The 21,177-nt window shown below is 45.5% G+C and overlaps 1 protein-coding gene across 1 annotated transcript in view; it reads right to left on the reverse strand.

Annotated features, from left to right (window-relative positions):
- The window catches only part of pmfbp1 (polyamine modulated factor 1 binding protein 1), an 840,874-nt gene that overhangs the window by 261,059 nt on the left and 558,638 nt on the right, over positions 1-21,177 (reverse strand). Inside the window, 5 exon segments of the mRNA XM_085991731.1 lie at positions 2,336-2,503; positions 6,404-6,487; positions 8,921-9,088; positions 14,116-14,199; positions 15,347-15,526. Coding sequence (XP_085847857.1) covers positions 2,336-2,503; positions 6,404-6,487; positions 8,921-9,088; positions 14,116-14,199; positions 15,347-15,526 — 684 coding nt within the window.

The raw sequence follows: 21,177 nt of genomic DNA on the forward strand, positions 1-21,177 counted from the left end.
CCGAAAGTCGGACGGGGCGGGGAATCAGGCGGGGGCGGGGGGTCCCGACCCGCTTTTTCACCGATTTTCGACCCCCGGCCGCATGAAAAGCCGCCCAACGGCGGCCAGAAAATCGGGGCCAAAGTATCTATTTTCCCCATGAGCCATATCTTTAACTTCATAGATAATCTGCTCCAGCGATTCCCTCAAGAGACCAATGTGGCCCCTCATTGTACTTTGACTTCTAACATAACTAAAAAAGTCTTGGTATCACTTAGGCAATCATCCACCCCTCCTGGCCCCACAAGTAAGTAAAAAATGCTTGCTTTTAGGGCTTCTTTTGCTCCAAGCTCCTCTTTCCGCTGTCATCACCTGACAGGAAAGCTACAGCGGCTTCCCCACTCAGGCCCCCAGTTAAAATTGTAGTCGGGTCCCGATTACATTTTTGGGACCTGACTTGCATATAGGAAGAAAGACTCTGCTGGCTTTGTGAGGGTGTCCATGCCGCCTTCTCTATAGAGCAAATAAAAATCAAACCCATGCATTCCCGGCAGTTTTCCGGTGTGTAAGTAAGCGGGGAGATCTGAACTGCCTGCCCGCCTGGTTTCCACTGGGTGGGTAGAGCTAAAATCTTTCCCATAGTCTCTGTGTTCTAATTTTTCAAAAATCTCTCTCCCTGATCCAATGAAATCAAAAGAGCTTACCAACATCAAGGGACTCGATGCCTTCCTTAATGACCAGACATTGCTAAAGAATTGCCTATTTTTCAGTCTCTGAAAGAAACCACTTCCATTTGTCTGCCTATAGAATCACAACTCAGCATGATTTGTCCTCAAAAGCTAATACCTTTTAGGCAACTTTTGCTTAGAATAGCTTTTGAAATTGCTTATGTCCAAGTCAATTCTGTGGTCAAAGAATCTTGAACCATGACATGTGGATGTATGAATAGAGGTGGTTCAGGTGGGGAGGACCACATGCCTGTAAGGAAGCTAGCCCAGTTTTCTGTCCAAATGGCTGGAAAACTAGACTGGCTCCCTTTCAGGTGTGTGATCCTCTCTGCCCAATTTTTTGCTATTCCTTGCAACCCAGTTGCAATATGTCAAGGTGCCGGGACAGGAAAATCCATCCTTATTTGTCTATTATCTTCCAACACACAGTGCACTGACCTCCCATTCTCTCTCAGCAGATACACAGGAAGGGAAGATTAAAATTTATACAAGATAGAAATAAACCTCCTTTTATATATTAGCTTATTAGCTTAAAAAAAATACAGTTTTAAAGCTTGGAACGTTCTATAGATTCATCACTGAATCCGAAACTGTTTAAGGAATAGTGATGCAGATATCAGAAAATGCTCTTGCCATCTACTGATCAAATTTGGTTAGCACCGAACATGTTGAAAGGCATTGCAGTCTGGCATGATTAAAATCAACTGTTCTTTTATAGTTAATGGTAGTTCCACAATAACGTTAAAGGACAGGAAGAAAGACTTTGTGATTTTTTTTTACATGGCAAGTCTAAAATTGCTATTGCAGTTGAAAGCATTGTGATTTCAGCTGTAACTATTTTAGTCACCTTGTGATATCCGAGTAGCTGTTTTCTAACATTAAAAAAAAACCTAACAAATGATGATATGTGGAAACATTTTATGAGGAATGTGAAAAGATGTCAAAATTGAAAGTATAATTTTATATTTTATTCATTATTAATGCCAAAGATCACACTGGTGCAACTGTGATGTAATGCGATTTTGCTTAAAACTAAAATAGAAGCTGGTGGTGGACATAAATGAATATGAAAAGTGCTTTCAAAGTAAATGAAGATGGACACAGGGAACTCTTTATGCACTCAGTGCTTTAAATCATGTAAACTTCAACTTGGTGAGCAACCCCCTCCCCATCAGAAAATACACTACACTTAAGGCCAAAATATTTCACTCGGTCCCATGAGAATTCATCAAATTCTGTACTTTAAATCTGAATATTTAATACGAAATAGATCCGGGGTGTACTTGTATCTCTTTAATAGGACAATAGATCAAGAAGCCTTTATTTACTTTGATTTCATTGTTCCCAAGCCAATTGGCCAGAAAAAAGGAGCATGACTCTCTAATGAAAATTGAAAAGGGTTATCAAGTGTTTCAGTCTGCAGTTATTCATAGGCTCAAATTCCTCAGCAACTCTGGCATTACTGTAAGAGAAATGGATCTGAAAACTAATACTGGCACTTACATGATACGATACTGACTTCACTTCTGACTCACAAATGTATTTTTTGGGCTATAAGTAACAGGTAGCCACAGCCATTTAACTTGGGGGTTTATCTTGCACCTCATGCAAAACCTTCTATCTCTCACCTGTTGGTTTCTGATGTCTTGCTCATGCTGCAGGTCCTGTATAGCCCGCTCCTGCTGGCTCATTTTCTTATCATGTTCTTTGCAAGCATCACGTAAGCTCTGTAGTTCAGTCTGTAGACTTTTTACCTTTGTCTTCAAATTAGCCGCTTCCGCTTCCTGGAGTGTGAGCTACAGGACAGGAAAAAATATGAATTAATGAATTTTCTTTATAAATTCATCTGTCAAAAGCCTTTAAAAATAAAAAAGACAAAATGGTTGATTTCACGGTTTCCAAACATGTAGTTCCTTTTGCGACATAGTGCATTGGATGGTGTTGATTAAAACATGGCAGTCTGGAAAACTAATGGGTAACTTTTAAGAAAGGTATATTGGTCAATACTTTTTCTATAATGCAAACCCAGTCGATTATAATGCTTGCAATGATCCCAACCTTTGCGAGTATGTTTGCTCATGAAGTTCATTATTAGAACTATATTTTGTGCATTGCAAGTGAAATAAACTTTGTGTCAACTGAAATCATAACGTGTAAGGCTGACTCTTAAAATGCAGTCGCCAAAATGTAAAAAGAATCTCTGCATGTATTTCTAGCTTTTATTTTCAGCATGGCAACCCAGTTCATTGTTCCTAAACCAATTTGCCAGAAAAAGGAAGCATGACTCAATACTTGAGCCTTGATTTTAACCTAACCCGCCCCGCAGAACAGGGTGGGTTTGGATCGGATGCCCGCTTTACACCCCGCCTAATTTTACGCTCCATTGACTTGCGATCCGAACCCAGCCCGTCCTCACCAGGCTGCTTAGGTTAAGATTGGGGCTTTAGAGTTTAATAAGAGGAAATCAACTAAGGAGAACAGTTTTTGGTTAGACTTGCTCGTCAGTTGGAGATATTTTATCTTGTTTTTAAACTTAAGTATGGTAGAGAACATAAATCCATGATGCAGATTTTGTTTAAAATTGCAACTAACTGGCAAAAAAATTAAAGAGAATTAGAATTACTGCAAGGTAGTAAGATAAAGTGAGAAAAAAATGATCAAGATTATGACAAAACAGGTTAAGAGATTATTTCAGATGTAATGCTATTCATATATCAGAGGCGAATGATGGGGTACTGCAGGAAATATAAAAACAATAGCTTGATTTTTTTTGAATTTGCTTAAACTGTGAATTAAACCTCTTTTAACAAAATGCAATGAATCCTAAAAAAGAAATCAATATGCATTTGGCACTTTGGATAAATGCAGAGCTATGCAACAGAATGGGGAGCTGCTGGAATTAACTACAAATGATCAGCTAAAGCAAAAAGTAACAGACAAAAATAATGAAGCACTGGTTTCAAACACAACCTCGGCAAACCTAGAAAACATCTTGCCCCAGGCTAGGTAAAGTGTGGAATTTTCCAGCCCTCTGTTAGAGTCATGCAAACGGAGGCTGTGATTCTTGCTTGGTACAGACAACATGGGGACCTTGTCAATCAGAGTAAAAGACAAGAATAAACTAGATTTAGTAAGGGTACGCAACATCTAGGTCATTCTGATGATGATACTTGCTCACTGTCAGGAACAAGTATCACATACATTGTGGTTTATAGGTCTTGCAATGCAAAGACACGAGAAGTCTGCTGGCTCCTTTGGAACCATAACCCTACATGAAAGAGGAAAGGAACAAAATTGGCTGAAGAAAAGCCTGAGGAAGTACTTAATACTAACATTCTTTTAGTCTTTTGTTAAAGCAACAGTCAGCCACTGTAGTGCATATATCTGCTGGCATACTGTTTAAAAAAAAAAAATTGTTTATGGGATCAGGGCGTCGTTGGCAATGCCAGCATTTATTGCCCATCCCTAGTTGCCTTTGAGAAGGTGGTGGTGAGCCACCTTCTTGAACCGCTGCAGTCCGTGTGGTGATGGTACTCCCACAGTGCTGTTAGGTAGGGAAGTTCCAGGATTTTGACCCAGTGACGATGAAGGATCGGCGATATACTTCTAAGTCAGGATGGTGTGTGACTTGGAGGGGAACTTGGAGGTGATGGTGTTCCCATGTGCCTGCTGCTCTTGTCTTTCTAGGTGGAAGAGGTCGCGGGTTTGGGAGGTGCTGCCGAAGAAGCCTTGGCGAGTTGCTGCAGTGCATCTTGTAGACGCTACACACTGCAGACATGGTACGCCGGTGGTGGAGGGAGTGAATGTTTAAGGTGGTGGATGGGGTGCCAACCAAGCGGGCTGCTTTGTCCTGGATGGTGTCGAGCTTCTTCAGTGTTGTTGGAGCTGCACTCATCCAGGCAAGTGGAGAGTATTCCATCACACTCCTTACTTGTGCCTTGTAGATGGTGGAAAGGCTTTGGGGAGTCAGGAGGTGAGACACTTGCCGCAGAATTCCCAGCCTCTGGCCTGCTCTTGTTGCAAACACTGCTATGGTTTTAAAAATTGACACAGCTATTATTAAATTTAAACAAGGCAGAACAGAGTGATGAAATAAGAAACAGACATTTATTGAGGGAGACTGAAAAACAGGCCTGAAATTCACAGCATCTATCACCTTTAATATGGAAGATCAAACTTGGAAATAATCGGGCACTCTTTAATCAAAAAACCATCTTTCTATAGATGTTCATAACACACTGAGTAACTGTTCTAGTCTGATCAAAAAATAATTATAAACAAGTCACATACATGTTTTTTTTGGAAACAGACCTTTAGGCTATAATGAGCTTCCCAAATGTAGTTCAGTTATGAATAAATGAATGAATGAATGAATAATTGAATAAAAAAATAAATAAATAAAATCACAAATGTACAATACACAAGCAAAAAGCTTTTATAGTCTGCCGCTTCTAGAACCTGTCATTCCACTAAAAAAATGCATACATAAAAATTTTCAAGCAAATCTGCAGGGCGAGGACAATATTGTTAATTTATTTGCACTGCTTAGAAAAGTGAAGGTTACTTTCTGAGATACTTTCTGAGGTCAAGGGGTGCATTGTAAGTTTGGAAACATCAGATTCTGCAGTAATGTTCAAACCTTTGTTTCTGGTAGCAAAACCTGTCCCAGGTGAAGTGGCAAAGTGGATTTGAGTTAGATAGGGTTAGTGTGGGCCAGGGTGTTTGAGTGTAAGTTGTGTGAGCATAGAACTAGATTTGATGTCAGGAGGAATTTCTTTTCAGAGATTTGTCAACTGAAGGAACAAGTTGGCAGCTCATGTAAGGGGTACAGATTTGCTGAAAAAAGTTCAAGCGGGAGCTGGAGGAGTTCCTAACTGTAGCTGACATCACTGCATACAAACGTTAGGTGGGGTATTGGGAGATGTGTCTCCCAGTTACTGTGGTCTCCTGGAACTTGTTTGATCACCTTCAGGGCTTGGAGAAGAATTTCCCAGACTTTATATAGTCCTAGTTTTTTTCTGTTTCTTTGCCTCTCCCATGAGATTGTGTGGCTGGCTTGTGGGCAGGTATGGGCGGGGGGGGGGGGGGGGGGTTGCGAAAAGAGAAAAAAAGTTGCACCATGACAATATGGGACTGGCTTGATGGACTAGCAGGTCACTTACACAAAAAAGTGTGAGAGCCCCCTGCTTAAGTTAATTGCTAGCTAGAATCAGAGGAATTACTAGTCAGAAAAATATATTTAGTCAGCTATCAGGGATAGCTATAAGGAGTGTTATCAAATAGGTTGAAATTCATTGTAAACGTTACTCTGTTCGTGTATTATATATAAAATTAATCAACCTGCTGGTTTGTAATTGGCCTCGTCTCACTAGAGTGTTCATCAATGTGCCTTTTGGATGATAGGAGAAACAAACATGGGAGCATGTGCCAAATCACAGTAACTAGTTCCCATAGCAGGGGATTTTCATTGTTACATTCCCTGGGTTACACTATGGTATGACTGGATATCGGGCAGTCAGGATAAACTGCTCTTTGTAAGGGATGCATGGTCTGCTTCATGAAGACAGCGCTTTTCTAAAACTTTTATCAAATATTAGAAAAAGAACCAGAAGTCTGTTTGAATCATTGGTCCTTCAAAAAAATCCAAAACAGTGGCAACACTAGAAACCGAAAGTAATTACTTTTCCAGCACTTACTTCCTCCCTTGTACCCCTCAGGTTTTCCTCTGCAGTCTTCAGCTCTGCTTTCAGCTTCAAAATAGTTTGACCCCTGCTGTTGACCTGTCATACAAAAAACAATTTCAGCGACGTTCAATAAAATTACAAACTTGGTTTCACTGCAAAGTTCTGACCTGAGAGCACACAACATGTTTAGGACAATTAAAAAGAAAACTTTGAGAAGCTTAATAACCAGGAACATTCTATTCTAGAACTCTACAGACCGAATATTAAACTGAGCAAACGAGACCTTTTTGTAGAATCTTGCAGTTACAAATCTAAAAATCCGCTCCTTCTCGATAGATAAGCTGCTAATGAAGATTTTAGCAATCAGTTTTCCTCATTTTCTTTTAATAAATGCTTTGTCTTGGTGACTATTTCAAATATGAGCTAAAATCTATTTCCAAAAAGTTAATATTTTTACCTTTTACTGTCTTTCTAACAGTGTCCTGTAATAAATTTATAAAACTTGTGCAGTGAAATATCAATGGAAATAAAAATCATATTTCCCCAGGTATGACTCAACAATAACAAACTGACATCATTTCAACTGCTTATTGGGTTACAACAGCTACAAAATACTTATTAAGCCTTTTTTTTTTCTTTTCTGGAAACAAACTTAATATAAGTTTTATAAATAGAACATGCTTTAGCCAGCGATGTGATGTGGTGAATATTCTATTTGAAGACTTATCAAAACCCACTTATGACTTCATCCCTCGTGAAATATTAACCATCGAGAAAATATTTATTTCACATTACTGGTCATGATATACCTTCTGTGTCCTACTAATTGGTGCAAAAATAGCTATTTCGTGGGCTTCAAACCCTAACCTTTTACAGGATCTTCACATCTGTTTTAAACAAATTATAGGTGAGTATATTAGCATTAAATTTGCTCTACGATTAAGGCACCAAATATGGTCCAGGAATAAATATAAAAAATAATTTTCAACTAACATCATTGAAACAGATTATCTGGTCATTTGTCTTATTGCTGTTTGTGGGACCTTACTTTGCGTAATTTGGCATTACGGCGGTGACTACAGTTCAAAATAATTGATTGGGTTTGAAGTGGTTTGGGACATCCTGAAGACGTGAAAGATGCATAAAAAAGCAAGCTTTTTCTTTCTTTAATATATTTCTCCTACCATGTCAAAACATTGCAAAATGACCCACACAATGGACTAGAAATTTGCTTGCGCTGCCCCAGTTTTTCAGACATATACGGGTGCCCAAGAATGCGCACCCGTCGAAGAGACCGAAAGCTTTAATAGGGATGAGAATTCATAAAAAGTTAGCTGGATTCTATACTCGTACAACATCACCTTAATACCACTTCCTCATCGATTTTTAACTAATCCCAATTTATTAACTTTTACCAGAAGAGTTGTTTCCACAATCCCAGCAGGAAGCACATTGTGGGAATCACAAGCTGCAAGCAATTCCCACTGGGCGTATGAATTAGCTCCAGAATTATATCTTTAATTGGGTCACTTTACCCTTTAGCCTAATTTTTCCAAGAATGCGCTGGTGTCAAGGAAATTTACCCATCACTAATATATATTGGAAAATTGCAGGTATGCTGCCCAATTTTTTTTTATCCACAATGGGTCCATGAAGTTCCACTATAAATTGGAAGCCAGTGCAGATTTGGAAATGACCTCTTTAGTACAACCTATTGTTAGTAATTGAGTCCATCTTTTGTACTTTTTCAGGAATGATGGCCTCGATATTGATCCCCCACCCCCATGACGGGAGAGAGGGGGTTGGAGATGGGGGGGGGGGGGTTAAAGACTTAAATACAGGGAACATGGCATGCACGTGCCCACCATCTTTTTTATGATGGTGGATATCAGTGCGTCCGAGTGTCCTGCCGCAGAGGCGGGGCACTTAATTAACATATTTAAATCAGTCTCCCACAGTGCATTTGGGAGCCTGAATTAAAAGTTACTGCAGCTGCGCAGGTTTCCCAGCGGTCAGTAAACACGGCAGTAAGGGAGGCAGGAGCTGGCGGCTCCACAATATAAGTGCTTTTCTCAGCACGCCTTGTGGATCAGGAGGAACAGGAGTGCTCCCCCCGGACTCTCAAGGAAGCCATCAGCCTTCCCCAGCCCCGATCGGGGCCTCTCTCTCTCCCCATGCCAATCGTGGTCTCTCACTCCCCATGCCGATCGTGGCCTCTCTCTCCCCATGCCGATCGTGGCCTCTCTCTCCCCATGCCGATCGTGGCCTCTCTCTCTTCCCTGCCAATTGTTCCTTCTTTCCCCTCCCCCCCAATTCCAATTGCCGGGGACTGTCCCCGGCTATGGCCTCCTGCCGCCGGGCCAGGCTGTCCATTTGACCAGCTGCCGAGCGGGAAACAGAGTTAAAAAATGGTAATAAGGTTCTGCCGTTAAGTTCAGCAGGACTTCGGCGTCTCTGGCCTTGCTGGGTTCTTCGGCTGTTTTTGGCCTACCCGCTTCCTGTGTCACTTCTAATTTCGAACAGAAATACCTCTTCCTGCGCTGCTTTGTGTTTCTCACTGAGGACAGTTAGGTCAACTTCTAGCTTCTGCTTCTCCACAGTACTGTTCGAGAGCTGCACCATACGTTGGACTGATTCTTCTGTTACAGCATCAAGCTCTTTCTTCACTTTCTCCAGAGTATCTTCTTTGCATAACAGCTGCATACACAAATATTTTATTACAAGATGAAATTCATATCACAAATCGAAACACTCATATTCTAATTAACATGTAAAACAAATGTAACATTGTTACTTTTGTTAAAACACAACACTCGAACATGGGTATATTTTACATTTTGATCTGGCATTGACATCTCAAACCTGTTCTCAGTTATTTGTGGATGGCTGGGGCTGGGAAAAGTGTCCTCAGTTAAAGAACTGAAGGAGTCTACCTCACTTGTTTCTGCATTGAGACAAACCTTCTTCTTAGGCAGTCCTTCGGAACTGAGGATGACTTGCTTCCACATTAAAAATGAGTTCTCAGGTGACTGATTAGTCCAATGCGGGACCTACAGTCTCTGTCACAGGTGGGGCAGACGGTGGTTGAAGGGGCGGGTGGGTGGGGTGCTTGGGTTGACGTGCGCTCCTTGCGCTGCCTGCGCTTGGCTTCTGCTTGCTCCCGGCGAAGAGACTCGAGGTGTTCGGCGCCTTCCCGGATGCTTCTCCTCCATTTTGTGCGGTCTTGGGCCAGGGACTCCCAGGTGTCGGTGGGGATGTTGCACTTTTTCAAGGAGACTTTGAGGGTGTCCTTGAAGCGTTTCCTCTGCCCACCTGGGGCTCTTTTGCTGTGCCGGAGCTCCAAGTAGAGCACTTGTTTTGGGAGTCTCGTATTGGGCATGCGGATGATGTGACCCGTTCATCGGAGCTGATCGAGCGTGGTCAAAGCTTCGATGCTGGGGATGTTGGCCTGAGCGAGAACACTGATGTTGGTGCGCCTATCCTGCCAATGAATTTGCAGGATCTTGCGGGGGCAGCGTTGGTGCTACCTCTCCAGTGCTTTGAGGTGCCTGCTGTACATGGTCCATGTCTCTGAGGCATACAGCAGGGCGGGTATCACTGCTGCTCTGTAGACCATGAGCTTAGTGTCGGGTTTGAGATCCTGGTCTTCAAACACTCTCTTCCTCATGCGACCGAAGGCTGGACTGGCATATTGAAGGCGGTGTTGGACTTCGTCATCGATGTCTGCCCTTGTTGACAGTAGGCTCCCGAGGTATGGAAAGTGGTCCACGTTGTCCAAGGCCTTGTCATGGATTTTGATAATCGGGGGGCAGTACTGTGTGGCGGGGGCAGGTTGGTAGAGGACCTTTGTCTTACGGATGTTTAGTGTAAGGCCCATGCTCTCGTATGCTTCGGTGAAGGTGTTGACAATGGTTTGGAGTTCGACCTCCGAGTGAGCGCATACGCAAGCGCCGTCTGCATACTGTAATTCGATGACAGAAGATGGACGACCTTGGATCTAGACTGGAGGCAACGGGGGTTGAACAGTTTCCCATTTGTTTTGTAAATTAGCTCCACTCCAGCGGGAGCTTATTGAGATGGAGCATTGCAGCAAGGAAGTTCGAGAAGAGCGTTGGTGCGATGACACAGCCTTGCTTGACCCCGGTTTCTACATGAATTGGGTCTGTGGTGAAATCGTTGGTTAGGATCACGGCTTTCATGTCATTGTGAAGCAGGTGGAGGATGGTGACAAACTTTTGAGGGCAGCCGAATTTGAGGAGAACACTCCATAATCCCTCACGGTTGACAGTGTCGAAAGCTTTGTGAGATCAAAGAAGGCCATGTACAGCGGTTGGTGCTGTTCCCTGCAGTTCTCTTGTAATTGACGTGCGGTGAAGATCATGTCCATTGTGTCCCTTAGTGGGCGGAAGCCGCATTGTGACTCTGGGAGGAGCTCTTCGGCCACTGGGAGAAGGTGATTGAGGAGGATTCTTGCGATGACTTTGCATGTGGCAGACAGCAGGGAAACTCCTCTGTAATTACCGCAATCGGACTTGTCACCTTTCTTGAAGATGGTCACAATTACGGCGTCTCTGAGATCCCCTGGCATGCTCTCCTCCTTCCAGATAAGAGAAATGAGTTCATGAATTCGCGCCAGAAGTGCTTCTCCGCCATGCTTTAGTGTCTCGGCGGGGATTCCATCTGCTCGAGGCCTTGTTGTTCTTCAGTTGTCGGATGGCCTTTTCAACCTCATGCCGGGCTGCGGTTGTGCTAGATGGTGGCGGGTAGCATGCTGCAGGACACTCGCGTCGAAGACAGAGTCTCGGTTAAGGAGATCTTCGAAGTGCTCCTTCCAGCGGGCACTGACTGCCTCTCTGTCCTTGATGAGTACCTCTCTGTTCTTGGCCCGCAGTGGAGTAGGACCTTGGGTACTTGGGCTGTAGATGTTCTTGACTGCGCTAAAAAATCCACGCACGTCGCGGTTGTCGGCTAGCTGCTGGATCTCCTGCGCTTTCTCCACCCACCATCTGTTCTGTAGGTCGCGAGTTTGTTGGTGGACCTCGGCCTTCAGGCGTCTGTAGAGCTGCTTTCTTGCTCTCAAGTTCTGTTGCTGTTTCCAGATCAGGAATGCCTTGCGCTTGCAGCTTATTAAACCTAACTGAATATTCAGAGCAGCACCAGTGAGACAGAAGTAAAATACTGCGGATGCTGGAAATCTGAAATAAAAACAGAAGATGCTGGAAACACTCAGCAGGTCCAGCAGCTTTCGTGGAGAGAAACAGAGACAATGTTTCAGGTCGATGACCCTTCGTCAGAACTGAGACAGATCAGTTTTTCTATACATCTACTGAAGCAGCTTGTATGTTACAACTGGTCTAAACTCACAGGTTAAAAAAAAAACCAATGGAGTGGTGCTCAAAAATTGTAATCTGGAAAGAACAGTAATATTTAAGAAAATCTAAATTATTTATTTAATTAACATATTTCAAGTAGATGGACTATTATGAGGGCCTCTTCTATGGGACACATTTCCAAGTGTTCTCCCAGTACCTCTACTTAAAGGGTATTGTCACCCCTGTAAGATTGCAGGAAGGTTTAATGAGGCACCAATCATCGATGCAATGCTATTAGAATTTTTTTTTCTTCTGTTGGTAAACATTTGAGCTGACAAATTCATTATCGTTATGAAAGCATTGTTGTTGTTTGTGTGTAACGTCATTAACTTGCAGCTCTTTTCCTCCCCAAAATAGTGATGCCCTCTTTAAGTACGATACATTATGTGCTTTTCAAGTTTTTTGGCAAAAACAAAATGACTGCCAAATTAGCTCTTCATAACTAACCATGCTATCAACACAATAACGTCGGATGAACTTTTCTGTTGTTATATATCTGAAGATGAAATACCAACGGAATACTTGATATTTTAATCAGCTGAAATTCAAGCATGAAATATTTCCGTAAAGATTGGCTAACCATTTATAGGAAGAAAGGAAAGCAGTTTTAATATCATCCCTGAATATCGCCATCCTAACTCAAACTAGCAGTTGAGGTATTTGGAGGACATTAAAAGCCCCGATTTTAATCTAACCCACCCGATCGGAACCGGGCAGATTCGGGTTGGACATCCAGTTTACACCCTGCCCGATTTTACGCTCCATTGAGAACAAAGTTCAAATCGTTTATGGACATTATCCAAATCCAAAAGATGTGTTACATCTTGAAACATGCTCTCACCTATGTTATTTCATACAATATGCACAGCTGGAGTTTGTTGAGTACAGCTTATTCAATTTCAGTTACATTTTTCATGTTGATTATCATGCCTGTATGCCAGGCACAGGACAGATGGCAAGCTCCTATGATCATAGGTTTTAAAATGAAGTTGTATTGTACTGTGTGACTTAAACTGTATTTTATTCAACTACATGTCACAGAGCAGATGCATAATCAGTATATATCATACCAAATGAGAGAAAATATAAGCCAAGGTTTTGTACTGCATGTTTGACAGTAGTTACTTGGTTTTTGTATTTTTTGCTAGTGAACATGTTGGGCTGGATTTTCATAGGGAAGGCGGATAGGGGGCTCCAATGCGGGCGGGAGAATGGGTTTCCTGCAGGCCCTGCCGACTTTAATGGCAGGGCCTGATTTGCATCTGAAGCCTCTGTTTCCCACTCACAGCCAGCCAGATGGAGAGGCTGGCTGGTTGTGGGCAGGTAGGCCTGAGGCACTAGGCCGCACAGAGGAGGGAGGGAGGGATCGGGTGGGGGCCAGTGCCGGCCTCCGGAGGATTGGGGTTGGGGGGTGAGGAGAAGAGAAGATCGGGGACGTCGTGGGACAGGGTAACAAGATTGGGGATGTTGTGCGACGGGGGGAGGGAGGGTGGGGGATCTGGGAAGGCAATCAGAGGTTTCGTGGGGGGGGGGGGGGTTCTCTGATCGCGGGAGGTGGGCTATGCAGGGACCCTGGATCCAGGTAATTACATCAAGGCTGTAACTGCCAGGTTTTACGAAGTGTGTAAAACCCATCCAGCTGCAGTTAAAAACAAAATGGAGGGTAAAGAAGCAGCTTCCGGCCTCATTGTAATATTTAAATTGACGTTCCACCTCCTGGGAGCGGGTTGGTTGCCCACCCCTGTTAAAACCGGAAGTGGGCGGGTTGGCGGTGGGTCCAGGTTGGGAATCTGATTTTTAACTATTTAACTACCCCCACACTCCAAACTCACCTGTTTTTTTTAGGTTAAAATTCCCCCCCATTGCCTTTACTGGTTTTTAAATGGAATTTACCTCCATGAGGGAAAGTTTAGAGTATCCTAGATTTTCTGCCCATTGACTATGACTGGGCACAAAAATCTAGCCCACGTGTCCTCTTTTTCAGGTACAGATGTATATAACTTTTCCCGCTGACTGTAAGAACCCTGTTTGAAATAAGCTTGCGGAATCTCAACCAAGTTCGCAGAGACCACGGGTTCACATCACACGATAATCCATAGTTCAGCATCAGCTGTTAATCTTATTACCATGGTTTGTGTAAGAAATAGAGAAAATAATATACTAGGGTGCTCTTCTAAACGACATTGTTTGGGCATAATAGATGAAGTGTTACTCTGTTGTGGGCCCATTCTGTAAGCATAATGCTAATACTGGGTTCCAAAATTGGAAAAACATTCCTTTCCTCAGCATTGACCTCCCTCAAACTAATAACTTGAAAGGCATGAAATACAACAAATAACATCATACACTCACTTCAGAATAACAGCTGCTATACTGATGTTGCAAGTTCTCTCTGCTGTTTTGCAAAGTAGAAAGTTTCTCCTCCCTGCTTAAAATCTGCAGAACATTCATTAAAATAGTTTAATTCAATGGTACAGGGAATTATCTCAATCTAACTTACAGTTAACTGGAGCTGACAAAAATAACATTACCAACCACATAATTTTTAATATGCCATAGAATGGAAGACTGGTTATTGTGTTGACATATTTGAACAGTTTTCCGGATTCAAAAGTTTTATTAACTATTTACATTTTTTCTACCCAGAACCATTACTGCATTTAAATTCTTTCACTTACTCTCAGTCCCGTTATCATTTCTGACTTCAACATCTCACTGAAAAGGAAAGCTACCATCCTCCGTGCTAGTGATTTCCCCTACAAAACCCACTGACAGGAGAAAAGACATCGGTCATTTGAGCGTTCTTTTAATGGTTTGCTGCATTTGCGTCCTGTTTGTCCGCTTCATTTCTTCACTGTTCTGTGGTGTACTCACTGGTTATTTTTACTCCCCTTGTAGCCCAGGCCCAGGCCCCCACCCCGCAAATAAGATACTTTTCTACTCCCACCTAGTGAGCTAATTTTACCCCTGTCCTGGGTAATTTCCCACCCCGGGTAATTTCCTGGTGTCAGCTGTGGCTCAGCACTCTCGCATCTCTGAGTCAGAAGGTTGTGGGATCAAGTCCCACTCCAGAGACTTGAGCACAAAATCTAGGCTGACACGCCAGTGCAGTAAAGACACTACACTGTCAAAGGTGCCGTCTTTCGGCTAAGATGTTAAACCAAGGCCCTGTCTGCGCACTCAGGTGGATGTAAAAGATCTTATGCCACTATTTTGAAGAGAAAGGGAGTTCTTCACGGTGTCCTGGCCAATATTTAGCCCTTAACCGACATCATCACAACAGATTATCTGGTCATTTTCTCATTGCTTTTTGTGGGAGCTTGCTGTGCGCAAATTGGCTGCCAGGTTTCCTACATTACAACAGTGACTACACTTCAAAAGTATTTCATTGGCTGTAAAGTGCTTTGGGACGTCCTGAGGTCATGAGAGGCGCTATATAAATGCAAGTCTTTCTAACCCGGCACCACTCCGCCCCTCCTTGCTCCCTCTCGCCTTCCCCTCTCCACTCCTCTCTCCGTCTTCCCTGTCTTCCTCCATCTCCTCTCCCCTTCTACCCCTGCCTGATGCCACCCAAGCCACTTACTTCAAAGTGTATGTTTCCTTTGATCTCAGTTAGTTCTTCAGTCATCTGATGCATAGCTTCCTGAGATTGTTTTAGCTCCTCTGTGAGCTTCTGAACATCTTCTGCTTTGTTTTGCAAATTAGCTCTCAAAGAGCTAGATTCAAAGTCACTTGCATTCAATTGTTTCTCCATTTTCAGCATCTATAAAAATAGAGTATTTAGTTTTAGTCACTTCAAAAATGCCAAAAACACAAAAATGTACAAAATGTGTATCTCAGATCAATGTGCATAATTTGAGATTTCAACTGAAATGATGACCTGGACAAATTTTAATACTTCAAAAAATATTAGACTATTTTAACCAAGTGTGTGTTCCTTTATTTTGAATCTATGTGGATGGGGTGCTTTTTCAGTATTGTGACTCCCTCCTTTTTTAATTTGACTCTATTACTTCATCTTTTGACTTTGTTTTCATTTCCGCCTTTTATGTCATCCTACTTCTATTTCACACATTGCAACTATCTTAATGCGAGCCTTTCCGCTGGTTGATATCATATCCTTTTCATTTGTAACTGTAGGAACGGAGGTCCCTATCAAAAAGACTGAGTTCGACTCAGGCAATTAAATAATGAACTTTAATGAAACCAAACGAGTTTAAACTGGAAACTGCTAGAACACATCAATAACAGGTCTACTCTCCTTGAGGGCTCCACGAGGACTGATCCTCTGGTCAGAAGACTGACGTCATGACGTTATAACGTTCTTCCCGCCATTGGGGCATCACGTGACTAACGGCATGACGTCATCACGTTGAAACCGTGCTGTAAAGGTAACTAGACATTGTACAGTCAAACAGTGTAATTAAAGGTACAGGCACAGACAGTAACTACATTGCTGTTAAAGGAATTATATACAACCGCTGAGTCCTTTGGTGGCTCCGCCACATGCGCCCCCCCAGAATTGTCTTTAACAGAAAAGGTGAGGCGAAGAGGAGGCCTGATGAGCCTGTCCGATCGACTTCGGTACCCTGGTAGAGGAAGTTGACGACCGGTGGTCGAGTTGGCAGTCAGTTGCGGCTGAACAGGCGTGGCGGAGTTGTCAGGCGGCTTTGGTTGATCTGGTGCAGCGGCAACGGGCGGTCGGCCACGTTTGGGTGGTTGAGCGACTACGACAGGGTGATCCAGGTCCAGGTGAGCCGGCTTCAAGCGGTCCACCGAGATGTGATCTGGCTTCCCTCCGACGTCGACCGAAAAGGATTTGTCTCCTGGTTCGATGACGCGGAAAGGACCAGTGTAAGGGGGCTTGAGCGGATCCCGGTGAGCATCGTGGCGGATGAAGACATACTCCGCATTCTTCAGTCCCGGTGGCACGTAGGAGTTCTGCAAACCGTGATTGTACGTAGGTATCGGAGCAAAGCATCTGGCTGCTTCTTGGTGGCGAACAAGTTGCTGGGAGGCGGACCATGGCTCTGTGGGAGAAGGGAGGAAATCTCCTGGTACACGGAGCGGCTGGTCATAGACTAGTTCAGCCGAAGACGATTGTAGGTCGTCTTTGGGCGCCGTACGAAGACCCAACAGGACCCATGGGAGTCTGTCCACCCATCCTGCGCTTTGAAGACTGGCCCGAAGAGAGGCTTTAAGCGACCTGTGGAATCGCTCGCAAAGGCCGTTTGCCTGCGGATGATAGGCGGTGGTGCGATGAAGTTTGGTACCGAGCCCCTGAGCCACAGCGTTCCAAAGATCTGAGGAAAATTGTGGCCCGCAGTCAGAAGAGATGTCCGCCGGTACCCCAAAACAGGCAACCCAACAGGAGATGAAAGCTCTAGCGATGTCTGCCGACGTGGTGGAAACCAAAGGAATTGCCTCTGGCCACCTAGTGGTGCGGTCCACTATGGTGAGGAGATGAGTATAACCCTGAGAAGGCGGAAGCGGCCCCACGAGGTCCACATGCACGTGGTCGAAATGACGCTCCGGAACAGTGAACGCAGCCACTGGAGCCTTGACATGACGCTGGACTTTGGCCTTCTGACAAACAACGCAGGTATTAGCCCAGTCACGGACATCGATGTGCATACCTTTCCAAACGAACTTGGCCGACATAAGCCGTTGCGAAGCCTTCATCCCCGGGTGCGACAACCCGTGTATGGCATCAAAAACCTTCCGGCGCCATGCGACTGGCACGATAGGTCGAGGAACTCCCATGGAAATGTCGCAAAGGAGTGTGGCACCTGCGGCCTGGAAGATGACATCGGTCGCTTGGAAGCTAGAGGGGACGGTTCTATATGATTGGACCTCTGAGTCCGAAACCTGATCTGCCGCCATGAGGGCGTAGTCGATTCCCAGGTGCACCGCGTGGACCGTCACACGGGAGAGGCAATCTGCCACCAGGTTGTCCTTACCAGACACATGTTGAATGTCCGTGGTAAATTCGGAAATGAACGTCAAGTGACGTTGTTGACGAGCGGACCACGGTTCGGCGGTCTTGGCCATGGCGAACGTAAGGGGTTTGTGGTCGACAAAAGCCGTGAAGGGGCGCCCCTCCAATAAAAACCGGAAATGGCGAATGGCGAGGAAAAGGGCCAGTAGCTCCCTATCGAAGGTGCTGTACTTTTTTTCATTCTTTCGTAATTGACGGCTGAAAAACACCAGCGGCTGCCACGTGCCGTTGACCCACTGTTCTTGCACTGCCCCGATGGCGTAGTCTGACGCGTCGGTGGTAAGGGCGATAGTAGCACCTGGAAGTGGGTGTGCCAGCATGGTTGCGTTGGCCAAAGCATTCTTGGTGTCGCCGAATGCCTGGACCATTTCAGCTGTCCAGCTGATTGGGTCTTTACCGGACTTGCCCTCGAGGGCCCCGAACAATGGTTGCATGAGTTGAGCCGCCTTGGGGACGAAACGGTGGTAGAAGTTGACCATCCCCAGGAACTCCTGCAAGGCCTCGACTGTTGACGGCTACGGGAAAGAAGTAACCGCCTCAACCTTCGTCGACAAAGGGACGGCGCCGTCCGATGTTATGCGGTGTCCCAGGAAGTTGATTTGTTGCAGGCCGAACTGGCACTTGGCCGGGTTGATGATTAAACGGTGTTGGCTGAGGCGTGTAAAGAGGGAACGCAAATGGGAGATGTGCTCCTCCTTGCTGGCACTGGCGATGAGTATGTCATCAAGATAGATGAAAATGAAACGCAGGTCTCGAAGAACAGAGTCCATTAAACGCTGGAATGCCTGTGCTGCGTTCTTTAAGCCAAACGGCATCCGCAGGAACTCAAAGAGGCCAAAAGGGGTGATGACTGCGGTTTTCGGGACGTCTTGTGGGTGCACTGGAACCTGGTGATATCCACGGACAAGGTCGACTTTAGAGAAGATAGAATTTCCCGCCAAGTGGGCAGAGAAGTCCTGGATATGCGGGATCGGGTACCGATCCGGAGTGGTGGCGTCGGTAGTCACCGCATGGCCGCCAACCGCCGCCTGGTTTCGGCACGATGTGGAGAGGCGAGGACCAGGGACTATTCAATCGCCTAATGATCCCGAGCTGCTCCATTGTGGCGAACTCCGCCTTCGCAGCTGCGAGCTTGCCGGGTTCGAGCCTTCTAGCCCACGCATAAACCGGGGAGCCAGTAGTGGTGATGTGATGCTCAACACCATGTTTCATCGCCGAAGAGGAGAAGGTGGGCCTTGTCAGCTCCGGAAACTCCCCGAGGAGCCGCGTGAAATCATCTGGAGGAGGGAAAGCACAGGCAATGGAGCATGCCACGGAGATACTGTGGAAGCACGGAATTGAATGGAAAGTGGCCGCGTTGATCAGCTGGCGGTGCCGGACATCGACTAATAGGCTGTTGGCACACAGAAAATCCGCCCCTAGGATAGCCTGTGAGAATGTGGCCGTGACGAATTCCCAAAAGAAGCGCTGACCGCCGAAACAGACTTCGACCCGCCGCTTTCGGAACTTTCGAATAGCTGCGCCATTAGCCGCCACGAGGGAAAAACCGAGGTTCCCAGTCTGCATGTCGAGCTTCGACGCAGGTAGAATGCTACACTGCGCCCCGGTGTCACAAAGGAAACAGCGGCCCGAGAGGGAATCAGTGATATAGAGGAGTTTCCCCGTAGAACCGACGGCCATCGCCACCGCGGAACGCCCGCTAGACTTGGTCATCCGTCGCCAGGGACGCCGCCTGCGCTTTCTTGTTTTTTTTGGGGGCGAAAAACTGCAGGGGGAACGGCAGCATCGTGCTTTTGCGCCAAAACAGGTGTGGTAGGAGCACCAGCCCGCTGTAGGAGAAGTGGGGGGTGGGCGCCTCGTGGCCGCGCAGCACTGCTGGGTAACCGTGAAAATCTTATCGGCTTCGGCCGCAAGCTTGGCGCAGTCTGTAATGTCGGATCTGGCTAGGGCAGCCTGAACCTGTTCAGGCAGTTGATAGAGGAAAAGCTCCCGGAAGAGGAAACATTCCGGTTCAGCACCCAAGAGCGTGAGCATTTGGCTCATGAGCTCGGACGGTTTGGAGTCCCCGAGGCCGGGCAGCATGATGAGCCGGCGAGCACGCTCCGACTTTGATAGCCCGAAAACCTGAAGCAACCGCGCCTTAATTGCATCATACTTGCTGTCAATAGGAGGACTACCGATGAGGCTGATGATCCGTGATGCAGTTGCGCTGTCGAGGGCGGAGACCATGTAATAATAACGGGTCTGATCCGCGATGATGTTCCGGATGGCGAACTGAGCTTCAACCTGGATGAACCAGGCGTCTGGTTGTTGCTCCCAGAACTGTGGCAGTTTCAGCGTGACGGCGTTCGTGTCCATGTCGAATCTTCCACGAAAATCGTTCATAGAAGTCGGGGTCACCAATGTAGGAACGGAGGTTCCTATCAAAAAGACTGAGTTCGACTCAGGCAATTAAATAATGAACTTTAATAAACCAAACGAGTTTAAACTGGAAACTGCTAGAACACATCAATAACAGGTCTACTCTCCTTGAGGGCTCCACGAGGACTGATCCTCTGGTCAGAAGACTGACGTCATGACGTTATAATGTTCTTCCCGCCACTGGGGCATCACGTGACTAACGGCATGACGTCATCACGTTGAAACCGTGCTGTAAAGGTAACTAGACATTGTACAGTCAAACAGTGTAATTAAAGGTACAGGCACAGACAGTAACTACATTGCTGTTAAAGGAATTATGTACAACCGCTCTGAGTCCTTTGGTGGCTCCGCCACATAACAATTTTTAAATGTAAAAATATGAAAACTAGGCAAAGTTGCCCCAAAAGTGAGATTGCAAACATTAAGGCCGGGATTTTACTTAACTTGGCGGGTCGGTGGCAGGTGATGTCGGTGGCGGGTCCCAACACCCCTGCTGGCTTCATCCTGCTCTGTGAAATAAATTTCCCCTGATTGGGCTTGTTAAGCCCGCCCAGCATGCTTCCCAGCCAATTAGAGAAAGCGGGTCTGGTGACGTCATTTGATGACGCGTCATCAGCCGGTTTCCTAAAAGGGACCATGGCCAACTTTATTTTGCCATTTGTGCTATCAGTGTTCTACAGCACTGAGGTGCTGCAAACACTGATGATCACTGAACAAAGGCACAAGGCTGCACCCAGGCTCTCCCATGACTCCCTCCATATGCTTACGGAGAGAGTCACAGCACGCAGGGAGGACCTCTTCTCTTCCCATGGGCTGAAGAGACCTCCCCAGGAGATCAACACAGCCTGGTTGCACATTGCAGAGGAGGGCACAAGCAGGGATGTGGTCAGGAGGACCTGGGTGCAGTGCTGCAAACGTTTCAATGATTTCAGTAGATCACGAAACGTTAGTACAAAGCCACACTCAAACTTATCCTGCTGTGCCTCTCATCACAT

Source organism: Somniosus microcephalus, chromosome 6 (assembly GCF_052327205.1).
Source record: "Somniosus microcephalus isolate GS21.2 chromosome 6, FLI_Smic_1.0, whole genome shotgun sequence".
NCBI lineage: Eukaryota > Metazoa > Chordata > Chondrichthyes > Squaliformes > Somniosidae > Somniosus > Somniosus microcephalus.